Genomic DNA, 27287 nt, shown 5'->3' with positions numbered 1-27287 from the left:
GAAAAAAGCCCTAAATTTTTTTTAAAAAAAGAAAAGGCAGAAAGCAGCATTTCTTATCCCTCCCCCCACTCCATAAAAAATAACAGAGCACACAGAAAGGAAAGTATAATTTATATGTACAACCAATAAACCTGATACAGAAGAGGGGATCAGGACAGACCAGGAGTGGGTGTGAAGAGATACTGGGAAAGGGTTGGCAAGAAGGTGAAGGGGCAGCAAAGAGGAAGTGGGGGGTTCGCCATGCAAACTGCCACTCTCCCCAGCCCCTCCTGGGAGGGGGGATGTGCCCACATTTCCCTAGCCTGCCCTCCACTATTTTGCTCTGGTCCCAACGACAAGGTCGGTCCCAAGACTCTGACTAGGTCCCCTGCCTGACTTAGCAAATGTAGTCTGTATCTAGGCCTTGAGGAGGGAGGGTAGTAAAGTCTTCGAGGAACCTGAGCCCCAGAGCTGGGGGCTTCCCCCATGTCTGGCCCACTGTATTCTCTCCCACCCTTCTAGGTTACCTGGGTCCCTAGAACAGGTTGGGGAGCTCCTCTTTGGCTTGAGGGAGTTATCACCCAACCATTACTCTTTTTGTAGGGGTGGTCCTTGGTCCCTAGAGAGGGGGATTCCCAACACAAGATGCCGGTACACAGGAGGTAACTGAGCCAGTGAACGGCGCCTTTATTCTGAGGCTGAACAGCAATTGACTTCCTCCCTCATAACTGCTCCACCCTCCATGTGGGGAGAGGTAGGGAAGGTAACATGCAGCCACCCCTCCTCTTCCCTTCCTCCCTCCCAGGGCTCATTTTCATCCCTCTCTAAAAGTCCCCCTCCTCTCTTCAAAGCTGTCTTCCCCACAAAAGTTCCTAGAGGCCAGGCAAGGCTAATCCTCCACTTCTGTAAGAGATGGAGCTGATACTGCAGGGAAACGACTGGGGAGGCTCCACCTCTTTCCTCCCCACAACCATTTACTGGGAAGTTGTGTATACTTGGCAGTGGGGGATGAAGGTACTTGGAAGACCCTGCAAACCATCTCCCACCCAGACCCCTTCTCACCAGCACAGTCTTCAAGGCTTGGTGGGAAAGGTGCGTGGGAGTGGAGAAAGACAAAGGGCCCTTCTTGAAGAGAGGAGCTGCAGAGAAGGACAAAGGGGTTCCTAGCCCAGTGATGGCCCAAGGGGTGGGGAAGGCGGAGGGTTGGCAGCAGGCCCCAGTGCTTGAGCTGGGGGTCGGCCTCGGGGACGGGGCCTGGGTGAAGGGCAGGCCTGGGATCCAGTCAGTCGTCTATACAGATCACCTCCCCGGCTCGGGGCTCCTTCCGATCCAGCCCGTCTGACACCAATGCCCCCACCATTTCCTTCTCCTTCTTCACCAGCACTGGAGGGCCGTTGGTGGCGGCTGTTTGGGAAGGGGGTAAGGAAAGTTCAATCCCCACATCACTCTCAAATGTCACTTCATGACAAGGGTATAGTCTCACTTCTAGGTCACTTCCTGCCACTTCCAGTTGCCCCAGGTAAAGGTGGGAAGACCAGGGCAAACCCCTTTCCCTGAGATTCCACTCTGTGCCACATGATTGAACACATGTTCCCACTCTCACTATACCCCCTCGGGTTCCCTACTCACTTTCCCTTGAAGGAACCAGGAAGGAGGTGGCCCGGGTAGAAGACACCAAGCCACAGAACTACTACAGCTCTGGTTTTTGATAAAGGGGATGGAAGAGGGGTTAAGAAAGGGCTGGGAGGGACAGCCTAGAACAACCCTATCCCATAAAACACGAGACACCACTAAGGAAATGAGAGGGGCTACAGCAGTTAAAGGGCAGCTGAGCAGAGATAAAATGTGGCAAGGGAGGAGTGTGAGTAGCAGGAAGTAGGAAAACACCAGCTGACCTGTGATGAAGGACCCTGCTGGCATCTGGCTGTAATTGGCGCCTGCGGCGGCCAAGGCCCCTACGGGTGCGGCGCTGAAGGCCGCCCCGTACCCCGGAGGTGTAGCGTAGGGACCCGGGGGGAAGGCCTGGAACAGAGTAAGCAGAAGTTGGAGTTAGTTCATAGTTGGTGAGAGGAAAGAAACCGCAGGAGAGACATTATCAAGCACACTCTACAACTACTGAGGGTAGGACACACAGGGAGGCTCACTCAAGGGTGATGACTGTGTTCTAGCAAGTTGTTTCTCCATATTGTATAGGATTCTGATGGAAGTGTTTCTATGTGTGCAGGAGGAACACAAACAGGGAAAACCGGAGTTAGGGGGAAAAGAGGGTTACCGGTGTGGGGTGAGGCTCCGTGCCCTTGCTGGCCAGCCGGCTGAGGATGCTGCGCTCGGACATCTGAAGGCGGGCTGCGATGGGGGGTATTCGCGACAGTGTGGCTGGCAGGCGGGTCACGTCCGCCTTCATGTCGCTCAGCAACTCCTCCAGCTGGTTCAGAACTGGGGCCCGGGCCACAGAGAAAGAAGGGGAAGAGAAAGACAGGGAAATAGAGAGATGGAGCCAGGAAAAGAGGCATCAGATGGACAGATACAGGCAGAAAAAGAGCGAGAGAGGAGGATACGGATGTCAAAGAACCAGAAATCAAGGAAGTAAAACAAGTAGACAGAAAACAGAAGCAACTCAGGGGAGAAGACCAAGCATCAGGAAGAGAGACAGAGAGAACAGATGACCACAGAAGACCAATGGAAAGAAAGAAGAAGGAAAAAGGGAGTATGGAGAAAAGGAGGATGGGGGTGGTATCGGAAGACATGGGGGCGGGGAGTTGTCAGAACATCTCATACTGGAAGAGCAAGGTTTGGGGTTGGGGATGATGGGGAGGAAACAGTCAGGAGGCACGGGAGGTGGTGAGTGGTGTCAGAGCTTTAAGGAATCAAGGTTTTCATATGTAAGGGGAGACGGAGGTCAGAAGGTCAGTATTACAGATTCGAGGAATTAGAACAGGGATCAAAGGGGCCAGGAGTCAGTCACTACATCACACAGGATTAGATGGTTAGAGGGCTTTGGGACATAATCTCTATCACTGGCAGGGTAAGAGCGGGTAGGAGGAAAGGTCGAAGGTCGAAGGTCAAAGGGAAGCTTCGTGGGATAGGGTCAGATGGGTGGTAGTGTCTGCCACATGGGGTGAAAGAGATGTGAGGGAATGTGATTTGTTTGATCAGAACCAAGGATTTGTATGGTGCATACACAGGCCAAGGCCCCTAACTGGATGATGTTAGCCGTATGGCAGGCATGCGGTTCCACCGCCAGTGAAGAGGCTCCATTGTGTGGAGGGGACATGGAGTTTGGGGCAGGTCCCTCTATGGGGCACAGATGTGAATGGTATCAGGCATGGATGAGGGCTGGCTTGCACAAGTCCTAGAGGCTAAAATCCAAGGCGGTGCCAGGTGGGCAGGGGTGGGGTTAGAGGTCAGAGGGGGGTGGTTCAGAGGGCAGAGGGGTCAGAGGGTTGGGAAGATTTTGAGGGGTGCGGGGTGAAGACTTACGCAGCGTTGTGGGCCCTCCCCCGCGCGGGGCCGCCGCGGCCCTTACCCTTGTGCAGGACGGCGTTGGCCGGCTTGTTCCCCGCCAGCGACTCCTTGGAGAGGTGCTGGTGGCTCTCGGCCAGGCACTCGGCCTCGGCGAAGCGGGCGTGGAGGGCCATGGCGGGGTGCGCCGGCTCCTGCGACAGGTTCAGGTAGGCCGCCCGCCGCAGCTGCTCCTCAATCACCAGCGCCTGCTCCAGGAGCTGAGGGCACAGGGTTGGGAGGTGACGCCAGGGTTCTGCCAGTAGTGGGTGAGTGGGGGATGGGGGGGACCGGACACAGCAGGAGACCCACCCGGCCCTCACTGCCGGCCCAGAGCATTCCCAGCTGCAAACCTAGCATCCACCCTGACCCAGACCACACTCCCAAGCACAAAGTTACACTCTGGTCTTGCCCCAAGCATCACCTCAGCCCTGAAGGTGTTAACCTTCCCTAAGTTCCAGCTAGATCTGATCTCACTTCTGACCCAAGCCCCTCTATAACCCGTTCCTTTCCTCCCTCATTCCCACCTTGAACCTCCGGGCCAGGAACTTATTTTTCATCTCCAGAAAGTTCCCCTTATTGGCTTCAGTTTTAAATGGCTCATTGATAATGGCAAATTGAGCATCATTCTGGATGTCCTGCCACCGTGCGTAGCCATGGCTACCAAGGAAGGAAAGGGAACCATCAAGGAATTTAACAGGAATGGGCTTAGCTTTGAACACTTCTTCCTTTCCACCTGACTCCCCAGAGTGTGGCACCAGCCCCTGTCCCTGAGTGTGACATCATCATCATCCTTTTTTTTTTTTTTTTTTTTCCAGCTTGAGAGAACCTTTTTCTTGCATGTATATCAAAGGATACAGGACAATCCCAGCCAGAAGCCAATAGTCATGTCTTCTGTGCCAGATCTCATTGAGTTTCCCCGAGGAAATAGCTGCCCGTTCCTCATTTTGCCACAGTGTGTGAAGCTCTGAAAAGAAGGCAGCAGGCAGAAGAGGAAACAGGGTTTGTAGACTGCACTCAGTCCAACAGACAGGTAGACACGGGGAAACTGAATAATGGAAGAGAACTAAGGGCTCCTGAAGAGGAACGGGTAAAGGTTAGTTTAGGAGTTAGGAACAAAATCAGTTACTAGCCAGGTTCAAGTTAGAAATAAGAATAAAGGTGGGATTAGAGCCAGCTTTGGAGTGAGGAGGGATACTTAAAGAGAGATTTAGAGCAAGGATCGGAGTCAGCATGCAACATACTTCATTGGAATTTACTTGGAATTAAAGGTAGCAGGAAGCCTCAGGCAAAACGAGAAACCCCATGAGGATGAGCAGATCCCCGTGAGGAGCAGAAAGCAGCGAGAGTCTCCCCAACCTGTGAAGCCACCATCTGCGATATTGAACATGAACCGGGGCTTCTCGGTCTTTTCCTCTCGTCGCCCATTGGACCGTGGCTCATCTCGAGGCCCTGGTCGAAGCTCCCGGTCACCTTTTACATCTTCTGTTAGGACAGACAGGGCAAAGCTCACAGCTCAGGACGGCCTCCTCCCAGGTCCCAAGACTACTATCTGTACTGTACTGTACTGGCCTTTTGAACAGCTACCCGCCCAGGACCCCAGCATTCGGTTCCCCAGACTCCACCTCCCCTGATGCCCTCAGGGACCCAGGTGTTTGGTCCTTCCACCCATTACCTCTCTTGCCCAAATCCCCCGTTTCCCCCTCCGGCCTCTCCCTGTGTTCCTGTCCATCCAACGGCTTCTCCTCCCCCCTTTCTCCTGGCGTCGACTCTGTGGCTGTGGGAGGGGGTAGGGGATAGGAAGGGACGATGTTACCCTCATCCCCTGACCCCAGAAGAGGGAAATAAATCCCAAATTCGAATCCCCCATCACTCCTAAGGCCATGCACCCACCTGACTTCTCTCTGTCCCCACGGTACCCAGGTTCAGGCTCCATCTCTCCAGGTACCCCTGGCACCTCATCCTCTAGAGGAATCTTCCTTGGCTCCAGCCGCTCCCCGAGTGATGGGGCTGGGCTGGGGGCATCAGCCTGGGAGAGGACAATGGGGTCAGGGTGAGCCAGAGGGCTCCTAGGCACCTGGCCTCCAAGCCCCCTCCCCTCCTGCTCTGCAGGGGAATCCAGGGAGCCACACACCTCTGTCTCCATCTTCTCCCCAATTTTGCTGTTCTTCTCTGGCTTTTCCTCTTGGCTTTCAACTTCCTCCTTCTCAAGAGGTATCCTTATGCCTTCTCCTTTCTCACTTGGAGCTGGAGTAGCTGCAGGGAAAGGACAGTGATAAAGGCCGCGGTTCTCCCACCCTGACTCCTGACTCCCTTTCTGTCTCTCCCACCATCCTGACTCCTGATTACCAGGTTTAGAGGTGCAGGGACTGTTGGTAGCAGAAGCCTCAGGAGTGGTGGGAGACGTTTTGGTAGGAGAGGAGGCTCTGGAGGAACGCTTAGAGTCAGCACTGGGGTCGGGCATCAGTTCCGGCATTGACCAACGCCCATTGATGTGCTCAAACTCCTGCACCTGGGGTGGGACGGGGGGGAGGGACAGGTGTGTCAGCTCCAGGCACTTACACACAGGAAGCTTCAGTCTCCTCCATCTCACATCAGTGCAAGCTTACAACTCAGACACAGAGGCAGAAGAAGGACAGAGACTAAGCAGCCAGCTTGATTCTTTGGGGCAGAGGAAGACTGCTACCTTCTTCTTGACGAGAGACATGACTCCAATGCGGGTCAACACCTGCTGGCGACTCAGCCCCTCCCGAGGGACCCCATCAGCAAAGGTTTCAGAGCCGTCTGCCCCAGGCTCACATAGATGGCGCATGAACAAAGATACATAGGCCCTAAGGAGCATGGGGGTGGGAGGAGGGTTAGGGGAGCAAAAGAAAAGGTATAGGGTATATGAGGGAGGTGCAGGGAAGACTGAGAACCCTCAAACCCCCAAATCTCCAGGTGCTCCAGGGCTCCTCCCCTGGGCTTCTCACTCTCACCATTACCAGCCCTCCAAATCCTAACTGTCCTCCTGCGCCCCTGGTCTTTCCCCTTGGCCTTGGTACTTCAGTCCCGGGCCCCATCAGTCAGCTCTTCATCCTTTCCACCTGCTCCTCCTGCCAGGTTATTGTGGCCAAGTAAATGTGAGGCTGGGACAGCCACGGAGAGGCGCCTTGCTCAAACGTCTCTCCCCTGGGGAGGCTGCCTGGCCCCTCTACTCTAGGCTCGGCTGAGGGGAGGTGGAGTAGGCTGAGCCCACCCCCCAGGAAATCGAGCCAGGAAGTGTTGTATGGCAGGGAGGGTGATTATCAGTTGAGTAAGGTCACATCATATGGTGGCCACGAGGAAGAAAGTAATACCCAAAGCTCTTACCCTTGCATCCAACTCAGCCCTGTATCACCCACACTCACTTAAACTCCTTCTCAGTCTTGCCCCTCAGGTCCCGCACCAGCCACTGCGTGGTGAAGGCATCCTGTGGTGGCATCCCCCAGCGCATCACGGCATTGAGGAAAGCCTTCCGCTGACGGGTGTTGAAGCCCAGCACCTGAGGGTGGGGGGAAGGGGGCAGTGGTGACTCTCAGGCTCCAGTTTCCAGCCCCCTGGCCCTCGTGTCCTCCTTGGAGAACTCACGAACTCTGGGCCCAGCTCTCACCTCAATGTTGCCCCCAACTCGGGCCAGCAGTGGAGGCAGTGGCTTATCTTTCTCATTCCGGAGCTGCCTCTTTGACTGTCGACGCCCTGAGGGTGGGGATGACATCAGTAGAGGATCCACCACCATCCTCTAAGCCCGTGCTCCTTAGCACCCCATTTCCACAAGACAGAACACAGGAACATTCCTGTCATGTTTGAGGTGCTCTCAATTCTCTCCCAAGCGCTCAGAACTACTAACCCAGTGAGTCTAAAAGGACCAGTCATATTTTAAAATTAATAGCGGATATCTGACACAGGCCAGATTATCAGTGGGAATGGAACATGAAACAACCTCTCTTGATCTAGCCTGTGTGGATACACATGCTGAAGTTTACTAGCGGAGAGACTATGAACATTTCTTCCTTTCTGCTTCTCTGCAATCTTGAGTTCTTCCACACACAAAAACATTTTTTTTTACTTGTATAAAAACAGTGGGCTTAAAGCAAACTGGAAAATAAAATGGGAAGCGGTGAGGTAGAGTTAGGAAAACGGATACCACCTTCGGGACGTTCATCGAAGTCTTCATCCTCCTCCTCTGATCCCACCGAGTATTCTGACTGGTTGTCTGTCGGGGTGGAGAGGGCCCAGTGGTCAGTGAAGGTTCTCGGGATATGCCCACACTGGGGCCCTTTGTGACTGGATTCCTCCCTGCAGAGACTTGTCTACCTTTATTCTGGCCTTGGCTCTTCTGGGAATGCCAGACACTGCCCAAAGTCTGACTTGGGAGCCACATATCCTAAACCTTCTCCATTCATCGCCCACCTTCAGTCTCTGGGCACCTCTGGTTCTCCTGCCGAACCTACTCTAAGCAATGGCCCTGGGTGTCCACAGGATGCCTGGTGGTGCAACCACCAGACAGTTTCAGTCACCTGCAAACCCCCCTGGCCTCCGGGTAGTTCCTAATGACTCTACTTTATGTATTTCCCTTTTAGCAGTGGAAGGCTGTAACTTCTAGGCTTCTCTCTTGCCCTCTAAGGAGCCTCAGCCTTCAAGTCCCTACTCATCATCACTTCCTCCCTGTTCACTGCCTGCATCTGGGGCAGTCCTCACCTTGGTCTTCCTGAGCAGCATCATTATAGTTAACTTGCTTGCGAACCCGCTTGCCTTTGCCTAGATTCCGGGCCAGGTCTTCCTGCTGTTGCTCATAGTGATGCCTCAGCAGCTTCTCCCAGTAGTCAGGGTCCACATTCTCCTCCTGCTTGATGATCTCTCGCTCGATTTCCTCAATCTGAAGGGCAGCAGAATGAATGAACACTGGGGGTCTCCTTTGCTAATCCTGCTGCTGCGACAAAATCCCTCCTCGGCTGCGTCAGCCCAATCCGGTCTCGGTACTCCTGGAGTTTCTTAACTCTGCATACTTTTTCTAGACATCGCACATGTTCCATGCCATCTCCTACCTGAAATGTCCTCTCGTCATGTGTTCTCAATCTCTCCTCTAATCCCTTCTGACCGTGTTTCTCCTGCACCGTCTCAGAAGGTACCCTTCTGTGTTTACCAGTACCGTCTGTGCCTAGGTTTCTCTCTGAAGTCCAGTCTCATTAGACGAAGTTGTTGTTTCAGGACCACTACTGTTCTCGGGGGGACACTCCTACTTCAAGGCCAAGTAAACGATACTGCCTTTTGGAGATGGCCTGGGATAGAGTGTGCCTGGCCCCCCAGCCTCTCACCTTGTCTTCTTCCCGCACGACGTACTGTGCCACCTTGAAGGAGCTGAGATACTCATTCATGTTCTGCACATCAGTGTCCTCAGTTGCATCCTGGTTCCGGTCCAACAGCCGAGCGATGGCCTCATTGTCGTAATGAATCACGCTGCTGTCCTCCTCCTTGTTCTCTCCTGGTGAGAGGGAAAAGAAAAGAGAACTTTGGGTTCCAAAGTTAAGGCTGATGGGAAAGCTTCTACTCTGCATCCTTTTCACAGGAGCCCTTGGAGAAGGCTCCTTCCCTGGGAGCCAGCGTTGAAAGGTTTTTGTTTTGTTTGTTCTAACCCTACAGGCAAAGAAAGAGGCCAACCTTCCTCCAAGGGCTGCTAAAAGAAGGCTCTCCTTCCTTCAAAGGCCGCAGAGAAGAGTTGTTTTTCTCTCCCCAGGGGGCTCAGAAGTGCTCCTGAGAGAGCAAGGGCCTGCTTTCAGGGAGCTGCAGAAAAGGTTCTCACCCTCGTTTTCATCCTTGAACAGCTCTTCGGTGCCAAATTTAAGAATGTCGTCCAGCTCCTGCTTGGACATGGAGCCTGCCTTGGACCCCAGCCCGGGCCGCACCACCAGGTGTGTCAGCATCATCTTTCTCTTGGCCACTTGTGTGATCCGCTCTTCCACGGACGCACGAGTCACAAACCGGTAAATCATCACTTTGTTGGCCTGGCCAATCCGATGAGCCCGGCTAAAGGCCTGCAGGGGCAAGAGAAACTGGTGGGTGGACCAGCGGAGTGGCTGGGGAGAAGATGCCCACATGCTCAGGAAAGAAAGCTGGTGAAGAAGGGTCTTCTCCCCTCCCAGAAGAGGTTCATTTCTGACCCTGGAGCAAGCCACCCCCACTCCATGAACCCACATCTCCTTGCTAAATGGTGCAGGGGCTCCAGGATGCCATTCCCCACCTGGATGTCATTATGGGGGTTCCAGTCAGAATCAAAGATGATGACAGTGTCAGCTGTGGCCAGATTGATGCCCAGGCCCCCAGCACGGGTGGACAGGAGGAAGCAGAATTGTTGGGCCCCAGGAGCTAGGAGGTGAGAGTTGGATCAGGTTTTTCTCGTACCCAGTAGTTCTGTCCACCTGCTCCTAGACATTCTCTGACGACAAACCACCATGCCCCCAACTCAAGTTTCCAATGTCCCCCAGGCCAGTCCCCCTCCCATCCTGGGGACCTAGCACAGGTTTCTCAGGCCTCCCACACCCACCAGGGACCAGTGTATCTCCCTCACCATTAAACCGATCGATGGCCTCCTGCCTCAGGGCACCAGTGATGCCACCATCGATGCGCTCATACTTATAGCCTTCATAGTCTAAGAAGTCCTCAAGCAAGTCTAACATTTTGGTCATCTAGAGCAAGAGAAAAGGATGGAGTCTGGAATAATAAGGTGGTGGGATGGCTCGTTTGTTCTAACTGCTCCATTAGACCAGGCATCCCCAAACTACGGCCCGTGGGCCGCATGCGGCCCCCTAAGGCCATTTATCCGGCCCCCCGCTGCACTTCAGGAAGGGGCACCTCTTTCACTGGTGGTCAGTGAGAGGAGCACAGTATGTGGCAGCTCTCCAACGGTCTGAGGGACAGTGAACTGGCCCCCTGTGTAAAAAGTTTGGGGACACCTGCTTTAGACAAACTCAACCCCATTCCTTACACCTGAACACCTGCCCTGTCGTAACAGCTTCATTATTACACATTCTTGACACATTCTCATATGTATATATATATATATATATATACACACACACATTTTTTGAGATGGAGTCTCACTGTCTCCCAGCAGTGGCATGACCTCGGTTCACTGAAATGTCCACTCCCAGGTTCAAGTGATCCTCCCACCTCAGCCTCCCTAGCAACTGAGACTACAGGTGCGCACCACCATGCCTGGCTCATTTTAGTATTTTTAGAAGAGATGGGTTTCATCATGTTGGCCAGGCTAGTTTTGAACTCCTGACCTCAAGTGATCCTCCTGCCTCAGCCTCCCAAAGTGCTGGGATTATACGCGTGGCCACCAGGTCTGGCCCTCTTATCACACTCTCTTGATTTAAGATTGTTTCTCCTAAGGCAGAGGTTCTCTGAGACCCATGAAAAGGTTTCGGGGAAATCTAGGAACCCCCCTGAAAATCTATTCACAATTGTGTCATTGTATGTACGGAGTGGCCCTTCACCCTCACCTGCCAATAAGATTAAAAAATGATTCCGAGCCCTAAGGAGGCAGATGGCTCACCCTCACCCTTCCCCCATGCAGCTGAAATGGAACTAGAGCCAGACTTCAACTTCCAACAACCTTAAGAACAGGCATCAGAGGCCAAGAATAAACTTAACTATACAAGAAACTCTTACAGGAAGAATCTCCTCATGTCATACCAGAGCAGCCACAGGAAAAGGGTAAGAAATTAAAGTCTGGAGGGTGAGGAGAGGGGAGAGAAAGCAGATATAAAGAGAGCTAAGGGCACAGGTCACCTGCGAGAAGATGAGCACTCTGTGTCCTTGCTCCTTCAGCTTTCGAAGCATCTTCTGTAGCAGCATGAGCTTCCCAGATGACTTAATAAGTGCCCCACCCTCATAAGCCCCACTGGGGAGTTTTGGGGACTCCTGAAAAGGGAGGAGAAAGGAGGAGGAGAAGGTCAGTTGGGAAACATGCCCACATATTCTTTCCATGCCTAGAAAGTCAGATGCCCAAATCCAACTTCCACACATTCCCAATTCCTACTCTACTCAGAGACCCAGTCCCTGGCCTTCCAGCCCAGCTCCACCCTTGCGGCTCAATACCCACCTCCCAACTAGTCCCCACCCATGTTTCCAGAGAGCAGGTGTCCTTCAGCTCCCTGCTCTGTGTATCTACCATAGCAGCCACGGGAAAAAGGTATGGATGGTTGCAGCACTTCTTAAGATCCATCATGATGTTCAGCAGCGACACCTGGTTCCCACCACCTCGTGAATTCAAGGCCTCGAAATTTCGAGTCAGAATGTATTTGTAGTATTTCCTAAAGGCCAGGAAAGGGGTGTAAAAGAAACATAATAAAGGAAGCAATTACGATATTGCACTTGGAAAGCTACCATCAATCCCCAACCCCTACTCCAGGGAGCTCGACTTGCATCTTACTTCTGCATGGGGCTTAGCTCCACCCGAACGATGAGCTCTGTCTTGGCTGGCATGTTCTTAAAGACGTCTGCCTTGAGCCTCCGTAGCATGTGTGGCCCCAGCAAATCATGCAGTTTCTTGATCTGGTCCTCTTTGGATATGTCAGCAAACTCCTCCAGGAAGCCCTCCAAGTTGCTAAGAACCAAGAGACAAGAAAATTAACAGGTTGGCAAGTTCTTTGCCCTGATCTCAGGCTCAAGCCACCTCAGATTAATCCTCTACCAGTTCACTTTATCTGCTCCACCTCTTACCTCTACCAACCACCCTTAGGGAAGCACTTACTTAAATCTCTCTGGGGTGAGGAAGTTCAAGAGATGGAAGAGCTCCTCCAGATTGTTCTGCAATGGGGTTCCTGTCAGCAGCAACTTATGATCTATCTTGTAACCATTGAGAACCCTGAAAAACTAAAAGATGGGGCAAAGCAAGGCAGGAGAATGGGCTTAATAGTGGCAAGTAACCGACCCACAGCATCGGCCTTTCCCTGCCCCAGCTCCCATTTCCCTCAGGATCAGAGGCCCCAGATCTCTGGTCCTTTCCCTCTTCCAACCTGGACGTCCTTCCAGACTACAGAAAGTAGTCTGAAACTTTGTTTGTTTTTTAGGACCAGGGAAAGTGGGAGTCCACAACGTCAAGTGTCTTAGTCACTCACCTTGGACTGGTTGTTCTTGAGTCGATGGGCCTCATCCACCACAAGACAGGCCCAGCGGATGGAACCAAGTGCTGCCTGATCAATGGTGATCAGCTCATATGATGTCAGGAGAACATGGAACTTCACCTGTGCCTCCCTCTGCCAACATAAATATTGCCTATTCAGCTGCCACCGGACAACCACACACCTAACACCTCCAGAACCACACCTTGTCCTGACTGTGGCTCCCAACAGGAGCCATTACTCTGTCCTCTAAGCAGGGATTACAGACCACGGTCCCCAAACTTCTGCCCATAATTCCAGTACTGACAGATCCATGTACGCCCCTGGGAATACCTGCCACATCTCTTGGATGGTAGTGCAGAGATGTAATAAGGACAGGTGGAGGAACAGAGAAGGGAAGAGAGAAACAGAACTGGCTGAGGAAAGGAAGTGGCAGTTGCGAGGTCTTAGGGAATGTGAAGTAGAAGGGCTTACCTTCATCTTAAAAGCTTTCTTGCCCCCTTTGATGGCATTGTCCTCAAAGGAGAATTCATTCTCACGAATGATGGCCCGACTGTCCTTGTCACCCGTGTATGTCACCACATAGAATTTGGGTGCCCACATCTGGAACTCCCGTTCCCAGTTAATGATGGTCGAGAGTGGGGCACTCACCAAGAAGGGACCTTTCGTGTGGCCCTGTGAGTCAAGAATGGGGGTGCCGTAAGTCTAGGCTAGAAGCTGTATACCCCAGTCCTCTGCCTGCTACACTCCATTTCCCCAACTCCCCACTTCCCCAGCCCACGCTGTCCCCCTCAAGGGCCGAGAAGCCAGCACCTCCTTATAGAGTGAGTAGAGGAAGACGATGGTTTGTATGGTCTTGCCCAACCCCATCTCATCAGCCAGAATGGTGTCGGTGCCCTGGGCCCATGAGAAGCGGAGCCAGTTGAGCCCTTCTAGCTGATACATGTGCAGGGTGCCTCCAGTGGCTGTGATAAACCGTGGCTGAGTCTCATATTTCACGGTGGGCTATAGAGACAAAAAGTCAGAAAGCTCAAGGAAATAGTCAGCGGCTCCTCCAGTCTTAAGTCTCTTCCTCCCTGGCACTGATACCAAGTTGGATTACAATTCCCTCTACTATGATCTGAGTTTATGAAAGTTCTCACATCTAGTCTTCAGCCCCCTCCCTCATTCCTTAAGACAATATCCAGCAGCACCATGGGGAAGGGCCAGCTGGTGAAAAGGCCCCCAGTGAGCTATCTCTAGTGGTTCCTGCCCTTTTAGGCCAAATTCTTAGCAACTCTTGAAGCCAACACTGGATGCTGAAGGAAGAGCTACTTTTTACAGAGGTTACTGAATCTCTGGGAAGTTCCATCAGTAGCTCTTGGAAAATCTGCAATCACCATGGCTCCAGAAACAAGAAATGCCAAGTGAGAGGACTCACATCATTAGTGGGAGAACTGGGAGGCCCATCACCCTGTAGCTCCTTCTTCTTCTTCTTATACTTGCGGGGCTGGGCAGGGTCTTCCCCCATAATTAGTTCTCTGGAAAAAGAGTGAGTCTGAGTGAGGCCCGGTCCTTGGGACCCCTACACTTTCTTTTCTGAACCCATTCCAGACCTACTTCCCACTGTCCATGACCTAGACATTTTCCCGTATTTCCTTTTCCCAGGCTCTTTGCCCTCCCTTTGGATTTCCCGTCAAGAACCAACCCTCCTACTCTCGAGCGTCCTCTTCTTCATCACTCAGCCAGAACATGTTTCTGTTCCTTACACAACCTCTTTACCAAGCCCATCTCAAACCACCCAGCCCAGGTGGCCACCGCCCTCAACTCCAGGTTGAATCAGTCCCTACTGTACCCTCCTTTGATGCTGGAGCTTTAGCTTTCATGCCCTCATCCTCAGACTCCCTCGAATCCATAAGCTCTTTCCCTCACCGGTGTCTCCAGTAGCTTTGCTTATGTTCTTCATATTCAGGGATATTCATTTCATCTTCCTCCCACGTGGACTGGTCATATGGCAAGTCCCTCCATTTCACTAGATAGTGGTAATTCCCCTTTTTATCCACACTGTGGGGCAGGAGGCCATGAGGAGGAGCAGGAGGGGAAAAAAAAAAAAAAAAACACGGATCACAAACAGAAATAAGGCCTGAGATAGGCAATTATCAGCAAACATGCAGAATCTATGTCACCCAGCCTTCAACAGTGGGCTGCTGGAAGGGAGTTTAGAATAGCTGAAGTGGCAGCCTAACCTTTTCAGGATGGTATCCTAAAAATCAACTGGCACAAAACATTCCTGGAGATCCCTCCTTACATCATTTGTTCACCTCATCATTAAGTATTTTCCTCATGGAGCTCAGAGTCTTGTGGGGAAGGCAGCATTGAAGTAACTCAATAAATATCGTAACTTTAGGCAGTAGTAAGTACTATGAAAAAGAAATATTCAAAACACTGGTCTGGATGAATCATGTTTCACATGTTTTGCTTTCATGCCCCTATCCCCAGACTCATGTGCCATGTCTTATGCCACTGGAGATGACAGGAGGCAAAGGACAAATGGGGCACTGCCTGGCCGGACTTATCTCCTATTTTCTCCCATTCACCTGGAGGAAACAAGGCCAGAAAGGCTGGAGCAACAGCAGAGGTTTTATCAAGGTTAGATCCGTTATTTGGTTAATCAGCAAATACTAACATAGGGCCATCACCATGGTAAGAATAGTGTCACATACCAGGTCCAACCTCCCTTGGACCAAAGATTCACCTGTGGTTGATGATACGGTGGACAGTCATCCACTCTGGCTTGATGCCAAAACGATAGTACTTCTCCTCCATCTCAGCGTAGTGCGGATCTTTCACTTTCCGCTTGTCACTCTTCCCATCATCCTCACCGGAGCCGTAGTCCAGGGGTGGAGGCTCATCCATGTCATTCTTCCGCTGGTAGTTTCGATACATTACCAAATGGAAGATTTCCAGCTGACGAGGCACAGAAGAAAGGGGAAGAGATTGTCTCAACATCCACAGAGGACAACAGAGAATGGGGAAGAGGCCAGCAGGAGGAACGGGATGGGAAAAGGGAACTATGAAAAAGGATCGATTGGCTGGGCGCATGGCTCACACCTGCAATCCCAGCACTTTGGGAGGCTGAGGCAGGTGGAACACATGAGGTCAGGAGTTCAAGACCAGTCTAGCCAACATGGCGAAACCCCATCTCTACTAAAAATACAAAAATTAGACAGGTGTGGTGGTACACGCCTGCAATCCCAGCTACTCAGGAGGCTGAGGCAGGAGAATCACTTGAACCCAGAAGGCAGAGGTTGCAGTGAGCTGAGATTGCACCACTGCACTCCAGCCTGGGCAACAGAGTAAGATTCTGTGTCAAAAAAAAGGCTGAGTGCAGTGACTCACACCTGTAATCCCAATACTTTGGGAGACCGAGGCAGGCGGATCCCCTGAGGTTGGTGAAGTAGGGAGTTCGAGACCAGCCTGACCAACATGGAGAAACCCCGTCTCTACTAAAAATACAAAATCAGCCAGGCATGGTGGCACATGCCTGTAATCCCAGCCACTTGGGAGGCTGAGGCAGAAGAATTGCTTGGACCCAGGAGGTGGAGGTGGAGGTGAGCCGAGATCACGCCATCGCACTCCAGCCAGGGCAACAAGATCGAAACGCTATCTCAAAAAAGAAAAAGGATGGGTTAGAGACAAATGCCAAAACAGGAGAATAAATAAATGAAAAGAGATGCAACAGCTTCAGAAGATAAGGCCTGGGTGGGGCTGTTACGAGCAAAAGGAGATACGGAATGGGGTTATAAAAGTTGAGAATTTTTAAATAAATAGAGATGGGATTTCACTATGATGCCCAGGCTGGTCTCAAGCAATCCTCCTGCCTTGGTCTCCCAAAGTCCTAGGATTATAGGTGTGAGCCACCACGCCCAGCCAAGAATAGCATAAAACATGGACAAAGATAGATAAGGAAGGACGCAAAGTTAAGAAAGGCTATACTATATCTAAGGGAAGAGAGCTAATGGGGATTGGGAGCAAGAGGACTGTAGACCAAAAGAATCACATACGGAAACTAAGCAAGTAGGGTATAAAGGCCAGAGGTCTGAGATGAGAGAAAACAAAGGGTACAGAAGCCCAGCAAACAGAGGGGTAAGAGAGGGAGAGAATGGCAGGAAATGAGGTCAGGCGAGAGGGAAAGAAAAGGTCCTAGTACCTGAAGCTCCTTGGCCCAGGAGCAGTGCCAGTAGGATAGTCCTACCCACTTGACAAAGAACTCTCGCTCCGATCTGCCTTGAAGAGGACGGGGTGGTGGGACATCTGGATTTCCATCTGCCTGTTGAGGGGCTGGCACTGCTACAGGTGGCTCCCCCCACCGCCAATGCAGGATCTTCTGCACTCGGCCCTTCAGCACGGGGCACTTTAGGATGGACACGTACAAGGAGGAGGAGAAAGAGGCCAAAAGAACCCACGGTTAGATGAGAGGAGAGGGGGTCCACAAGGGTTCGGGAGTGTAGAGAAAGGAAAGCTGAACATGAGGGCCCCAGTGATGGCGGAAAGGGTCAGGCCTGACAGTAAATATATAGAGGAGATGGTTCCACTCACTGTGCATCGGGGACACAGCCATTCCCCATTGGGAATGTCAGGCAGGGGAGGATTTAGACAATGAATGTGGTAGGAGGAGATGCACGCGTCACAGCACAGGAGCTCCCCGCCATCCTTGCACACACGGCAGTACTCCATGTGATCGTCCTCCTCCTCCTTCTCCCCTTCCTCCTCTCCCTCCTCTTCGTATTCTTCCTCTTCCTCCTTGGCCTCCCACTGGACCCCCTCCTTCTCCTAGGGGGTCAAGGACAGACACACAGACAGATGGAAGAAGTTAAGGAGTGAAACTGGAAGATATAGGCAAAGACAGGACACCTGCATGCTGGAAATGCAGAGAAGACTGCCGGGAACTAAGGAAAAGGACACTCCAGTTTCAAAAATGTTCATTCTGGGAGCAAAGGTGCGGGAGAAACGAATACACTAGGATCCTGGACGCTTGGACAGCTGTTACTAAGAAGTCCAGCCATCTGGGGTAGGAAGACAGTAGGTGAAACCAAGGGGGAAAGAGATGGGCGGGTCCCTCAGGGTCATCAGACACTGGCATTAGGTACTTACACAGTGAGGGCAGCTCCATTTGCCCTCAGGAGCCCGGTCAAGTTCAGGATCAAGGCAGACGAGGTGGTAGGCACGAGGGCAGGTGTCGCACAGAATAATTTCCCCACCCTGCTGGCACACCTCACAGTAATCCTGGTGATCTGTCTCGTAGCCATCAACCTCCTCCTCCCCGGCCACTGCAGGACAGCCCAGGACTGTCATATACCCCAGTGGAGGGATAAGGAAGTGGGGCAGGGGGAGATGGAGAGAGAGGGAGAAGGATTGAAGAAAGAAGTCAAAATTGAAAATAAGAGACAACAAAGGAATGAGAGAATGGCTCACTGACAGGATCACATGCAGCCAGCACTCCTTACCCTTCTTCTTCTTCCTTCCTGGCCGGCCTCTCTTTAGTTTCTTGGTGCGGACAGGGCCATCAGGCCGGCCTGAGGCACTGTGGACACTGCCACTGTCCAGGTCTGACTCCTCAGCTTCTGGTTCAGGACCTTCGTCACTCTGAAAAACATACTGCCCGTAGCCCCGTGGCCGTCAGTGAGGCAGACTTGATTCCACACCCTCCCCAGGCCTTTGGCTCTCTGCTCTGGCTTCCCTCACAGATCCCTGCCTCTGGATCCTTGGCCCGCAGGTGTTTAGTAGACGGGGACAGGTCACTCACCGAGCCTCCCTTCTTCCTCTTGCCACCCAGCAGTCCTAGTTTTATTTTGAGTGGTGCCATCTTCTTTCCCCGAAGCTTCTTGCGTCCATCAGGCACTCGGGGGCTCTTACTCCGCCTCTTGTGGCCTGGACCTGAATGAGGAGTGGGGGTGAGAAGAGGAAAAAGTGGAGGTCATGACACATCCTAGAATCATGGAGGTCACAGAGGCCTCTGGACTCCTCCGTAGGCTATGGTTTCACTAAGCCCCACTTCCTGGAAAGCATTTCTCCTCCAGCAATCAGGGCTGGGAAGGCAAGAGTTCCAGACTATAATGCGAAGACATGTGGTTTGGAAGGTGAGATGACAGTTGTTGGAAGAGATTTCCCTACCTTTGCCCTCTTTGGTTTTGGCTCTTCGGATGGGTGGGGGCTGGATATCAGCAGCAGGGGGTGGTGGAAGGGCGGGGGGTCCGGAGGGTGCTATGGGGGTGGCCGATGAGACAGCAGCTGACACCTGCTCAGCTACAGCTGCTGCTGCTGCTGCTGCTGCTGCCGCCACAGCAGCTGCTGACCCCTTGAAGGGGTTGTTCGCGCTGAATTCTCTCCATTTGGCCCCAAGGATGGTCATCATCTTAGACATTGGGATCTTAGGATTCTTCTTAGCAATTAGGGGCCTGTAAATATAAAAGCAGAAAACTCGGACCCTTCACAGATGGCCTGGGAACACTGCCATCTCCCTTCATCAATTCAATCTATGGACATGCTAGGATTCCTGGGTGGTGAGAATATGTCCTATTAGGAAAAACAGCCATTTAAAAAAATAAACAAATAAAAAGAAGTTTTAAAAAAGGGGAAAGAACAGGTTTAAAAAAGCATTAAGAAAGAAATACAGGCCAGGCACCGTGGCTTGCACCTGTAACGCCAGGCCAAAGCAGGAGGATTGCTTGAGCTCTGGAGTTCGGGATGAGCCTGGGCAACAAAGCAAGATCCTATCTCTACAAAAAATTAAAATAGAAAAAATAATAATTAATGGGGTGTGGTAGCGCCTATAGTTCCAGCTACTTGAGAGGCTGAGGCGGGAGGATGGCTTGAGCCCAGGAGCTAGAGGATACAGTGAGCTATGATCACACCACTTCACTGAAGCCTGGGTGACAGAATGAGACCCTGTCATTAAAAAAAAAAAAGGGAAATAAAAAACAGCAAAATAAAACTTAAAAGCATACAAGGTTAAAAAATAGTATCGACAAAAATGCTTTACTTTTGTATACTACTTTACAGTTCATAAAACACTTTCACATATATTATACCTTATCTCATGCTCACAATAATACTCTTGAGTTACTATGATTCTCTTCATTTTACTAATAAGTTCCACGGGCCCTGAAGATGGCCTTCTGTAGAACGGAGTGTGAAAGAGACAGACCATGCTGTTTCTGTTTGGTGGTGGGATGCTAAGCTCTTGTGCGGACATGGATGATCCACAGTGCTGAGAAAAGCACCATGTTCAGCAGTGAGGTAGGTGAGACAACATTACTAACGACAGTCACCAGTTACTGAACGCTCCCCAGGGGCCAGGCACTGATTGCACTGTGCTTTCCATTCGTTATCCCACCAAACCCACACAGATTCCTATGAGGTATACATTATTATTATTATTATTCCCAGTTTATCAATTATTTACTTATTTATTTGAGACAGAGCCTCAATCTGTGCTAGGGTGGAGTGCAGTGGCGCGATCTTGGCTCACTGCAACCTTCGCCTTCCAGGTTCGAGCAATTCTCTTGTCTTACCCTCCCGAATAGCTGGGACTACAGGTGTGTGCCACCATGCCCGGCTAATTTTGGTTTTTTTTTTTTTTTTTTTTTTTTTTAAGTAGAGATGGAGTTTCACCATCAGGTAATCCACCCACCTCGGCCTCCCAAAGTGCTGGGATTATAGGCGTGAGCCACAGCGCCTGACTATTCTCAATTTGTAGAAGAGGAAATGGAGGATTAAAGAAGTTAAGTTACTTGCCCAAAATGTAACCAGGATCTGAACCTAAGCAGCTGTCTCCAGGACACTGAACTGGTATGTTAAAGTGCCTCCTTCCCAAAAGACATATCCACTATTTTTTTTTTTTTTTTTTTTTTTTGAGACGGAGTTTCACTCCTGTTACCCAGGCTGGAGTGCAATGGCGCGATCTCGGCTCACCGCAACCTCCGCCTCCTGGGTTCAGGCAATTCTCCTGCCTCAGCCTCCTGAGTAGCTGGGATTACAGGCACGCGCCACCATGCCCAGCTAATTTTTTTGTATTTTTAGTAGAGACGGGGTTTCACCATGTTGACCAGGATGGTCTCGATCTCTTGACCTTGTGATCCACCCGCCTCGGCCTCCCAAAGTGCTGGGATTGCACGTGTGAGCCACCGTGCCTGGCCCATCTCAGCTATTTTCTATTCTACTATTCTCTACTGTCCTTGAGGAGTCACTGAAGCTCAGGTCCCACTCCCAGCAATACACCCTGCATTATTACCAGGGCTTAAGGAAGGGGCACAAGACTTGCTAAGTGAGCAAAGGAAGTTTGGGAACACTGATGTAGCTCTCAGGTCCAGTCTAGAGACAAGTCACAGAGCAGAAGATGGAACTGTTGGGGCAGGGGAGGGCTCCCTCTATTCTGTCCTCACTTTATTCTGTTGCCAAAGAGTTCTCTAACACCGCACTGGAATCATGATCGCCCCTCCACCCCTCGCCCCTCAGTGAAGAGTTCTTAACTGAGGTTCTTGGATCCTTAGGAGTCCAGGAATTCCCTGAAATTACATGTGGAATCTGGTGTGTTTGTGCTGTGAATTCTCTGGAGAGCAGTTTCATAACTTTCATCAGATTCCAAGGGCTCCAGGGCCCCCCTCAAATGAAAAGGGTCTATGCTCAGGGATTCTCCAGTCTTACCGCACCTCATGAACTGGCTAAAGGCTTTGTAGTTGGTGAGTGTGTGGTAATCCTCCTCAGAGAACACATGTTCCACGTCCTCCAGGCCCCACGTCAGGAGCAGAGTTGCTGACGACTTCTGCTCCACCTGCTGCGGGAAAAGAGTTTTGGTGAAGTAGGTGCTCCTCCAGCCCCTATTCTGGGCTGCGCACACGCCTGTCTACCTACCCACCAGCTTCCCTGGGCTTTCTGGCTTCTTGCTGCATTTTCCAGGCCAGTCTCCATTCCTCCCCACTTCATGCGCTTCTTCAATGCGGATTTCTCACTCTCATTCCCTGATCCCACTCACCTTTTGCCCCCCATCTCCCTCCCCCTTTTTCCGCCGCTTTGTCTTCTTCTCCTTTTTTTCTCGGTGCTTCCTTCTTCGTTTCCGACCCGGTCCGGTTCCATATTCACTGCCCCCACTCTCTGACTTCTCCCGGTACTCATCTCGCTCAGAACCGAATTCCTCCTCACTGTCCTAAGAAAAAGAAATTAAAATAACATTTATTCATTCCTACTACGTGCCAGAAACTGTTCTCAGCACATAGTACATCTTATCTCTTTTCATCTTCGCAACAATCCTACGTGGCAGCAATTTATATCTACTTTTTACAGATGAGGAAACTGAGGCACAGAGCGCCAAATCAATGGACTGGCATCCTAGACAGAGGAATGGTGGGCTCTTGAATTCATACAGTCTTCCGGAGCTTGTGCTTTCAACTGCTTCTCTTTGCTGCTGAGGCAAGTCAAATTGACAACGGGGCTCTTCACTAGGTCTTGGCGAATGAAGTTAGGGTCCCAGATCCCTGAGATACAGGCCCGCAGTGGCGGGGAATTGGGGGGTGGGGGGGGCCAAGCCTCCCTGGCTTCAGGACCCCACCCCAGCACCAGCAATCAGGACAAGAGACAATGTAGGTCTCTGAGAAGAATAGGTCTTTTTTTTTTTTTTTTTTTTTTGAGACAGAGTCTCACTCTGTTACCCAGGCTGGACTACAGTGGCATGATCTTGGCTCACTGCAACCTCTGCTTCCCAGGTTCAAGCAATTCTCCTGCCTCAGCCTCCCGAGTATCTGGGACTACAGGCACGTGCCACCACCCCTGGCTAACTTTCTATTCTTAGTAAAGACGGAGTTTCACTATGTTGGCCAGGCTGGTCTTGAACTCCTGACCTCAGGTGATCCACCCCCTCCTTGGCTTCCTAAAGTGCTGGGATTACAGGCGTGAGCCACTGTGCCCAGCCAAGAATGGGCCTCTTGAGCCTTGCCACAGAGTTAGGAATTCTTGACACTTACACGCTTCTTGCGTTTTCGGGGTTTCCCTGGCTTGTTCTCCTTCTGCTTCTTGGGTCCTCGTTTTCTCTTCTTCACACCCAATGCTGAAGGCAGCAGCCGAATGTCATCTTTATCTTTGAAGCAAAAAGCACCAGAAAACCTAAGCCTCTAGGTTTCCAGTCTCTGAGGCCCCTCTGCTTGCCCCTTCCCCATCTCCACAGTTCCCACTCTCTAGGAACTCAGCATTAACTCCTCCAAGCCCTGCCTCCCTTCACTGGATGCAAACAGAAAGTGTTTCGAGTACTCTGGGATGCTCTGGTTCTGAATGGGAGGTCAGGGTTCAGAAGAGAAGAGCCGCCAAACCACTCCCCTCCCTCCCTTCCTACTAATAAGGGACCAGGCTCCAGGCCATGGGCTGTGACTGTGGCAGGTCCTTTCAGTCACCGCCAGGGCTCCTCCTGCCTTCCCCCTCACTTCGCCAGCTGGCATCCTGCCCAGGAACTGGGGAAGCCATGCCCAGCTGCTGGCCTGGCCTGACCCCAGCACTTGGAGTGGGGAGACACAAGCTGGCAGCTCCCTGAGCCAGATGCTAGGGAGGGAGAGCCAAAGGTGGACACCTGGGTTCTCACACTAACACCCTGGGGCCCTGACATCTTTTGCCAAGAGGGAGGCCTCTATTTACATTTCCTTGGATAATGACCAGGCATCCTGTCACCCCTACATGGTCCTGGAGGAAAAGAAACCTTCAGCTGGTAATTTTTACTTCTTGCCCACAGGATCACAATGTCTGCCTCCATCATCACACCCTCATTGTGGAGAAAGTCTCCACAATTACCTAAACATTCCTTCTCCCAAGTAGCCTGAAATCTATCTTCATTTCTATTCCCACCTTCCTGCTCCCTTTGAGAACTTGGGGGCTATACCCTTTGTTTCCCGATCTCACCCTTCACCTCAGTATTTTGTTTCAGATATCCTGACCCACTCATCTACACGCAGTATTGGAGACCCAAACAAAGATATAGGCACAGACAGACACACCCAGCATATGCCTTCTCAAAAGCTCGCGCGCACTCGCTCTCTCTCTCTCTCTCTCTCTCTCTCTCTCTCTCTCTCTCTGGCCTGTACCTGCTTTAGCAGGGCTAGGTCCCTGGCTTTCTTCCCAGATGTCTCTGTCAGAGGGCTCCAGGCAGGCTCTTCCCTGATATCCCCCCACCCCATTATCTGTAAAGGTGTCACTCTGTGAAGGCTTGGGGAACGGAGCCTTACTCCACAGGAAGGAAGATACGGATGCCCCACAGACTTGAGGCCCTGAGGCTCTGGTTCACCTCCCGCCTCTACCAAGCACTAGACTAACCAGCCAGACCTGTCTACACAGGCAGAGGCAGCCGCTGCAGGAAGGGAAAGCCTAGGCTTGGCCCAGCCCCTAGCTCTAGGACACACAATCCTTTCTCCCTCCCTCAACAGCCAACGGAAAATTAGCCACAATTAACACCAGAGGCCTCGGTTTCCAGTGGCTCAGAGTCGCAGCGTCTCCTTCCTTCAGTGCTACCTTTCCTGCTAACTCCAGCATCCTGCGTCCCCTTGTGCAGGAAGACACTCTAGGACTGCGTGCGTGTGTGCATGGAGGGTGGCTGCCGAGAGCCCGGGCGTGAAACGGAATGGGGACTGTAATAGGAAGTCAGTAAGGAAGGCGCCATGCCCCAGCAGCCGGCTTCCCCTGACCCCTGGGACTTCGGTTGACTTGAACATGGAAACGGAGGCTGCCGGGGCAGTGGCAAGGGCAGGCCAACTGGCTAAGAATCAGGGACCCGGCCTCCGCCACCACGAGCCAAGGTTGCTGCACAAGCCGGTTCACTGCACTCTCCACCCCAGCAGGAGATTCCCGAACTTGGGCAGCCGTCGATGGCGGGAGAGGCAAAGCGAGAATGGCGAGGAAAGGCAAGGAAGGGTAATAAAGCAAATCTAAGTCCCAACCTCGGTCTCAACAGGCACTCAGCGCTGGCCTGGAGCCCAGACTCTCCCACATCCCCGGCTCGGATCTCGGAGGGGCGGGCGGAGGGGGGGGCGGGGCGGAGGGCTCAGGGCGGAGCCTGGCCGCCCGAGAAAGCGGGAGGAGTCTCGGCCGAAGCCTCGCCTCCCGCCCGCCCCTCTCTTCTTCTAATCTCACCATCAATCTCTCACACATATATTTATTTTTTCTCAAATTCCCCTCCCTCCCCCACAACGAACCACCATAATAGGTCTGCTGCACATGCGTACTGCAGGCAGGGGGTGGGTTTGTATTTTCAGACCTTTTGCAAAGAAACTACCAGAATTTTCCGCACCACCCACAATCATTCCCCACCCCCACCCCCAAGGAATCACATCTATATATTATGTTATATTATTTCTCTCGACTTGCCAGAAGGGGGAGGGAGAAGAAATGAGTTTTTGGCTTCCTGCTCCCTTCCCCCACCAACACGAGTGCTATTATTTTAAACGCTTAACAATGTAAGGAGACTGAAGAGAGGGGGAAGGGATAAAATTGGTCTTGGGTAAGAATGTAAAACAAAATGGTGAGAATCAAAGCAGTCGGAATGGAAAACAATGGAAACCTCTCCTGTGCACAAATGTATATTCTAGACAAGAGCGAGGGCAGCCCGAACAAATTTCCTTAGAGAAGGGTTATTTTCCCCACACTTAGGCAGACAGAAATAATGAGTGGGCTAAAAATATTTTCCCGAAGTTTTACCTCCGAAAGTCATCTGAGGGGGTGTATCTGGGTCACTCATTTGACTTGGAGGGCTGAAAGGGAGATAAAAATTGCCCAGGGGGAAAGGGGAGGTGGGTTTTCATTTCTGATGTAAAATGTAAGCAGCCTTTGACGTTTCTTCTGGTCTATTCAGAAAGCCAAGGGGGAAAGGGGAGGCCCGGTTGACACAAAGACCCATCTCAACCTCCGATCCTTTCACGCTTCTCTCCCTCTACGTACCCAGATCCGGGACCCACCACACCCCACCCCAGATTCCGAGTCCCAATACAAATAGGTGAGCTCTGCCAAGCCCCTGGCAGGACCTGGCGGCCTTTCTTTCCCTCTTTTCAGCGCCTCTGCCGGAGGCAACCCCAAAGGCACCCTCTCCCCACAACTCCCCTTTCCTTCTCCTCCTGCCAAGGCGGGGGGCTCTCGGGGAGAACTTTTTCAAAACTTTTCTCTTTTTCAGACAAGCTTGGGGGGCGGGGAGACTTTATCCTGTTTCCAGGAGACACATCCCTTCCCGACCCACAAGAAAGCACCCCCCTCTCCCTCAAAGGTCGTCTCAGCTAGACGGGAACGTTTGCCACAGAAGCCACACGGATCAATATGACAGTTTTACAAAGAGCCCGATGTTGGCCGTTTTGAAGTTTGCTGCATTTGTGCCGCATGGCAGCCGGAGGCCTGGGGGTGCGGATGTCCCCTGCTGTTCTCCAAGCAGGGGTGTGGACACCCCGATGCTCACCTATCCCAAAGAAGACTAGAAATCACTCCACTAGGAGGGTGGTCTGAGGGGGACACCGCTGGGCGGCGGCGCAGCGGTCTGGAGAGCGCCGCCCAGAGAATTCCGCCGGGTGACTTGTCACCCCGGGGGACGGGTGCTGAGGGATGGTCAAGCTGCAGAACAGCTGGGTGGGCAGTTCACGCCCCCCAACGTGCTCAGGGAGTGGGTGGTTTCAGCGAGAGAGCGTGACAGTGAATGGCAGCCGCACAAGAGTCACAGCTGGGCAGCTTGGCCACCCCAGACTGATAGGGTCAGGAGGGCCCCCCCCCCGCCCACCGCACTTGACACAAAAGAGCCCAGAGCCCCGGAGAGATGAAGGGGGTGGAGCTGGGGGCATCTGGTTCCCCACTCTCCTCTCCGCTCCCCAATTCTAAGGGACTGCTGTCCCCTGCACAGGCTGGGGTAGCGAGGGGACGAGCTCCAGTCTCATTCCAGGAAGTGGACTGCGTGGACTGTGGCCACCACCTGCCCCTACTTATCAGCAGCCCACAAACATTCACACGACCCCTCCCTCTCGTGCCACCTAACGCCTCTCAGTTGGCGGGCACCTAAGTCCCCACGGGTGGAGGGGGGGTCCGATGGACACCGTTCCCCCTCTGCCTGCCCAAGTCCTGAGCGGAGGGGGCAGGCCCGCCGGCTGCTCCGTGCGGGGAAACCCCGCTCTCCTTCGGTCCAACCCCACCGGGGCCGGAGCCCGAGGGGCGCTCGCGCGGCCGCCCCTCCCCCACGCGCCCCTCCCCCACGCCGCCGTCCGGCCGCCAGGGTCTCCGCGGTCCCTCGCTCGGCCAGGGAGGGGGCCCTGGTTTCGCCTCGGCCGTTTCCTGCCTACCCCCTCCCCGCCGAGGGTAAAAAAAAAACCCTCCTCCTCCTCCTCCCCCGAAAGCCGCGACCGAGTGGCCCGGTCCGCGCGCGCAGCTCGCGCCCAGCGCTCTCCAGCCGGGGTGGCGGCGGCGGCGGCGGTGGCGGCGGCGGTGGTGGCGGCGGCGGGGGAGGGGTGCAGCCGGGGAGGGGAGGAGGCCTGGCCCCGCGGTCGCGGCCGCCACCGACCGCCCGGACCGCCGCAGGGCCACGGGCCCGAGCCCCGGATTCCCGCCCCGGATTCGCCTCGGCTCGGCCGCGCGGTGGGTGTCTCGCCCCCGCCCGGCTTCGCGCGCCCGCGGCTCCCACTT

The 27287-nt window shown here is 52.7% G+C and overlaps 1 protein-coding gene, 1 long non-coding RNA gene and 1 other non-coding gene across 16 annotated transcripts in view; 1 reads left to right on the top strand and 2 right to left on the bottom strand.

Annotated features, from left to right (window-relative positions):
- Positions 1-94: 94 nt before the first annotated feature.
- The window catches only part of CHD3 (chromodomain helicase DNA binding protein 3), a 27524-nt gene continuing 331 nt past the window's right edge, over positions 95-27287 (bottom strand). The window contains exons 1-40 of one of the 14 annotated variants that reach the window (XM_074388143.1): positions 24578-24595; positions 22625-22737; positions 21640-21810; positions 21317-21441; positions 18780-19063; positions 18412-18542; positions 18113-18263; positions 17760-17953; positions 17205-17438; positions 16816-17019; positions 15361-15572; positions 14538-14669; positions 14047-14146; positions 13440-13631; positions 13101-13301; positions 12624-12761; positions 12257-12378; positions 11936-12109; positions 11675-11816; positions 11293-11424; positions 10067-10184; positions 9740-9864; positions 9302-9533; positions 8817-8983; positions 8200-8377; positions 7649-7714; positions 7112-7197; positions 6870-7003; positions 6167-6311; positions 5830-5992; positions 5615-5736; positions 5374-5509; positions 5156-5257; positions 4840-4965; positions 4339-4447; positions 4008-4140; positions 3506-3701; positions 2252-2415; positions 1875-2001; positions 95-1383 (exon numbers count right to left, since the gene is read on the bottom strand). In XM_074388143.1, coding sequence (XP_074244244.1) covers positions 1262-1383; positions 1875-2001; positions 2252-2415; positions 3506-3701; positions 4008-4140; positions 4339-4447; positions 4840-4965; positions 5156-5257; positions 5374-5509; positions 5615-5736; positions 5830-5992; positions 6167-6311; positions 6870-7003; positions 7112-7197; positions 7649-7714; positions 8200-8377; positions 8817-8983; positions 9302-9533; positions 9740-9864; positions 10067-10184; positions 11293-11424; positions 11675-11816; positions 11936-12109; positions 12257-12378; positions 12624-12761; positions 13101-13301; positions 13440-13631; positions 14047-14146; positions 14538-14669; positions 15361-15572; positions 16816-17019; positions 17205-17438; positions 17760-17953; positions 18113-18263; positions 18412-18542; positions 18780-19063; positions 21317-21321 — 5499 coding nt within the window. In that variant the 5' untranslated portion in view covers positions 21322-21441; positions 21640-21810; positions 22625-22737; positions 24578-24595 and the 3' untranslated portion in view covers positions 95-1261. Of the gene's footprint in view, positions 1384-1874; positions 2002-2251; positions 2837-3459; positions 3702-4007; positions 4141-4338; positions 4448-4839; positions 4966-5155; positions 5258-5373; positions 5510-5614; positions 5737-5829; positions 5993-6166; positions 6312-6869; positions 7004-7111; positions 7198-7648; positions 7715-8199; positions 8378-8816; positions 8984-9301; positions 9534-9739; positions 9865-10066; positions 10185-11292; positions 11425-11674; positions 11817-11935; positions 12110-12256; positions 12379-12623; positions 12762-13100; positions 13302-13439; positions 13632-14046; positions 14147-14537; positions 14670-15360; positions 15573-16815; positions 17020-17204; positions 17439-17759; positions 17954-18112; positions 18264-18411; positions 18543-18779; positions 19064-21316; positions 21442-21639; positions 21811-22624; positions 22738-23303; positions 24479-24577; positions 24596-27287 lie in introns of those variants that run through there. The other 13 variants (XM_003929196.4, XM_039476055.2, XM_039476061.2 and 10 more) reach the window with 13 other exon arrangements.
- LOC120367049 (small Cajal body-specific RNA 21) lies at positions 6599-6737 on the bottom strand. The gene has a single exon (XR_005581549.1).
- Positions 27036-27287, top strand: part of LOC141581793 (uncharacterized) — a 21981-nt gene continuing 21729 nt past the window's right edge. Inside the window, exon 1 of the long non-coding RNA XR_012514532.1 lies at positions 27036-27239. This is a non-coding gene — a long non-coding RNA (uncharacterized LOC141581793). The remainder of the gene's footprint in view (positions 27240-27287) is intronic.

This window comes from Saimiri boliviensis, chromosome 17 (assembly GCF_048565385.1).
Source record: "Saimiri boliviensis isolate mSaiBol1 chromosome 17, mSaiBol1.pri, whole genome shotgun sequence".
Lineage (NCBI taxonomy): Eukaryota > Metazoa > Chordata > Mammalia > Primates > Cebidae > Saimiri > Saimiri boliviensis.
This window is presented reverse-complemented; position numbering and strand designations above follow the sequence as displayed.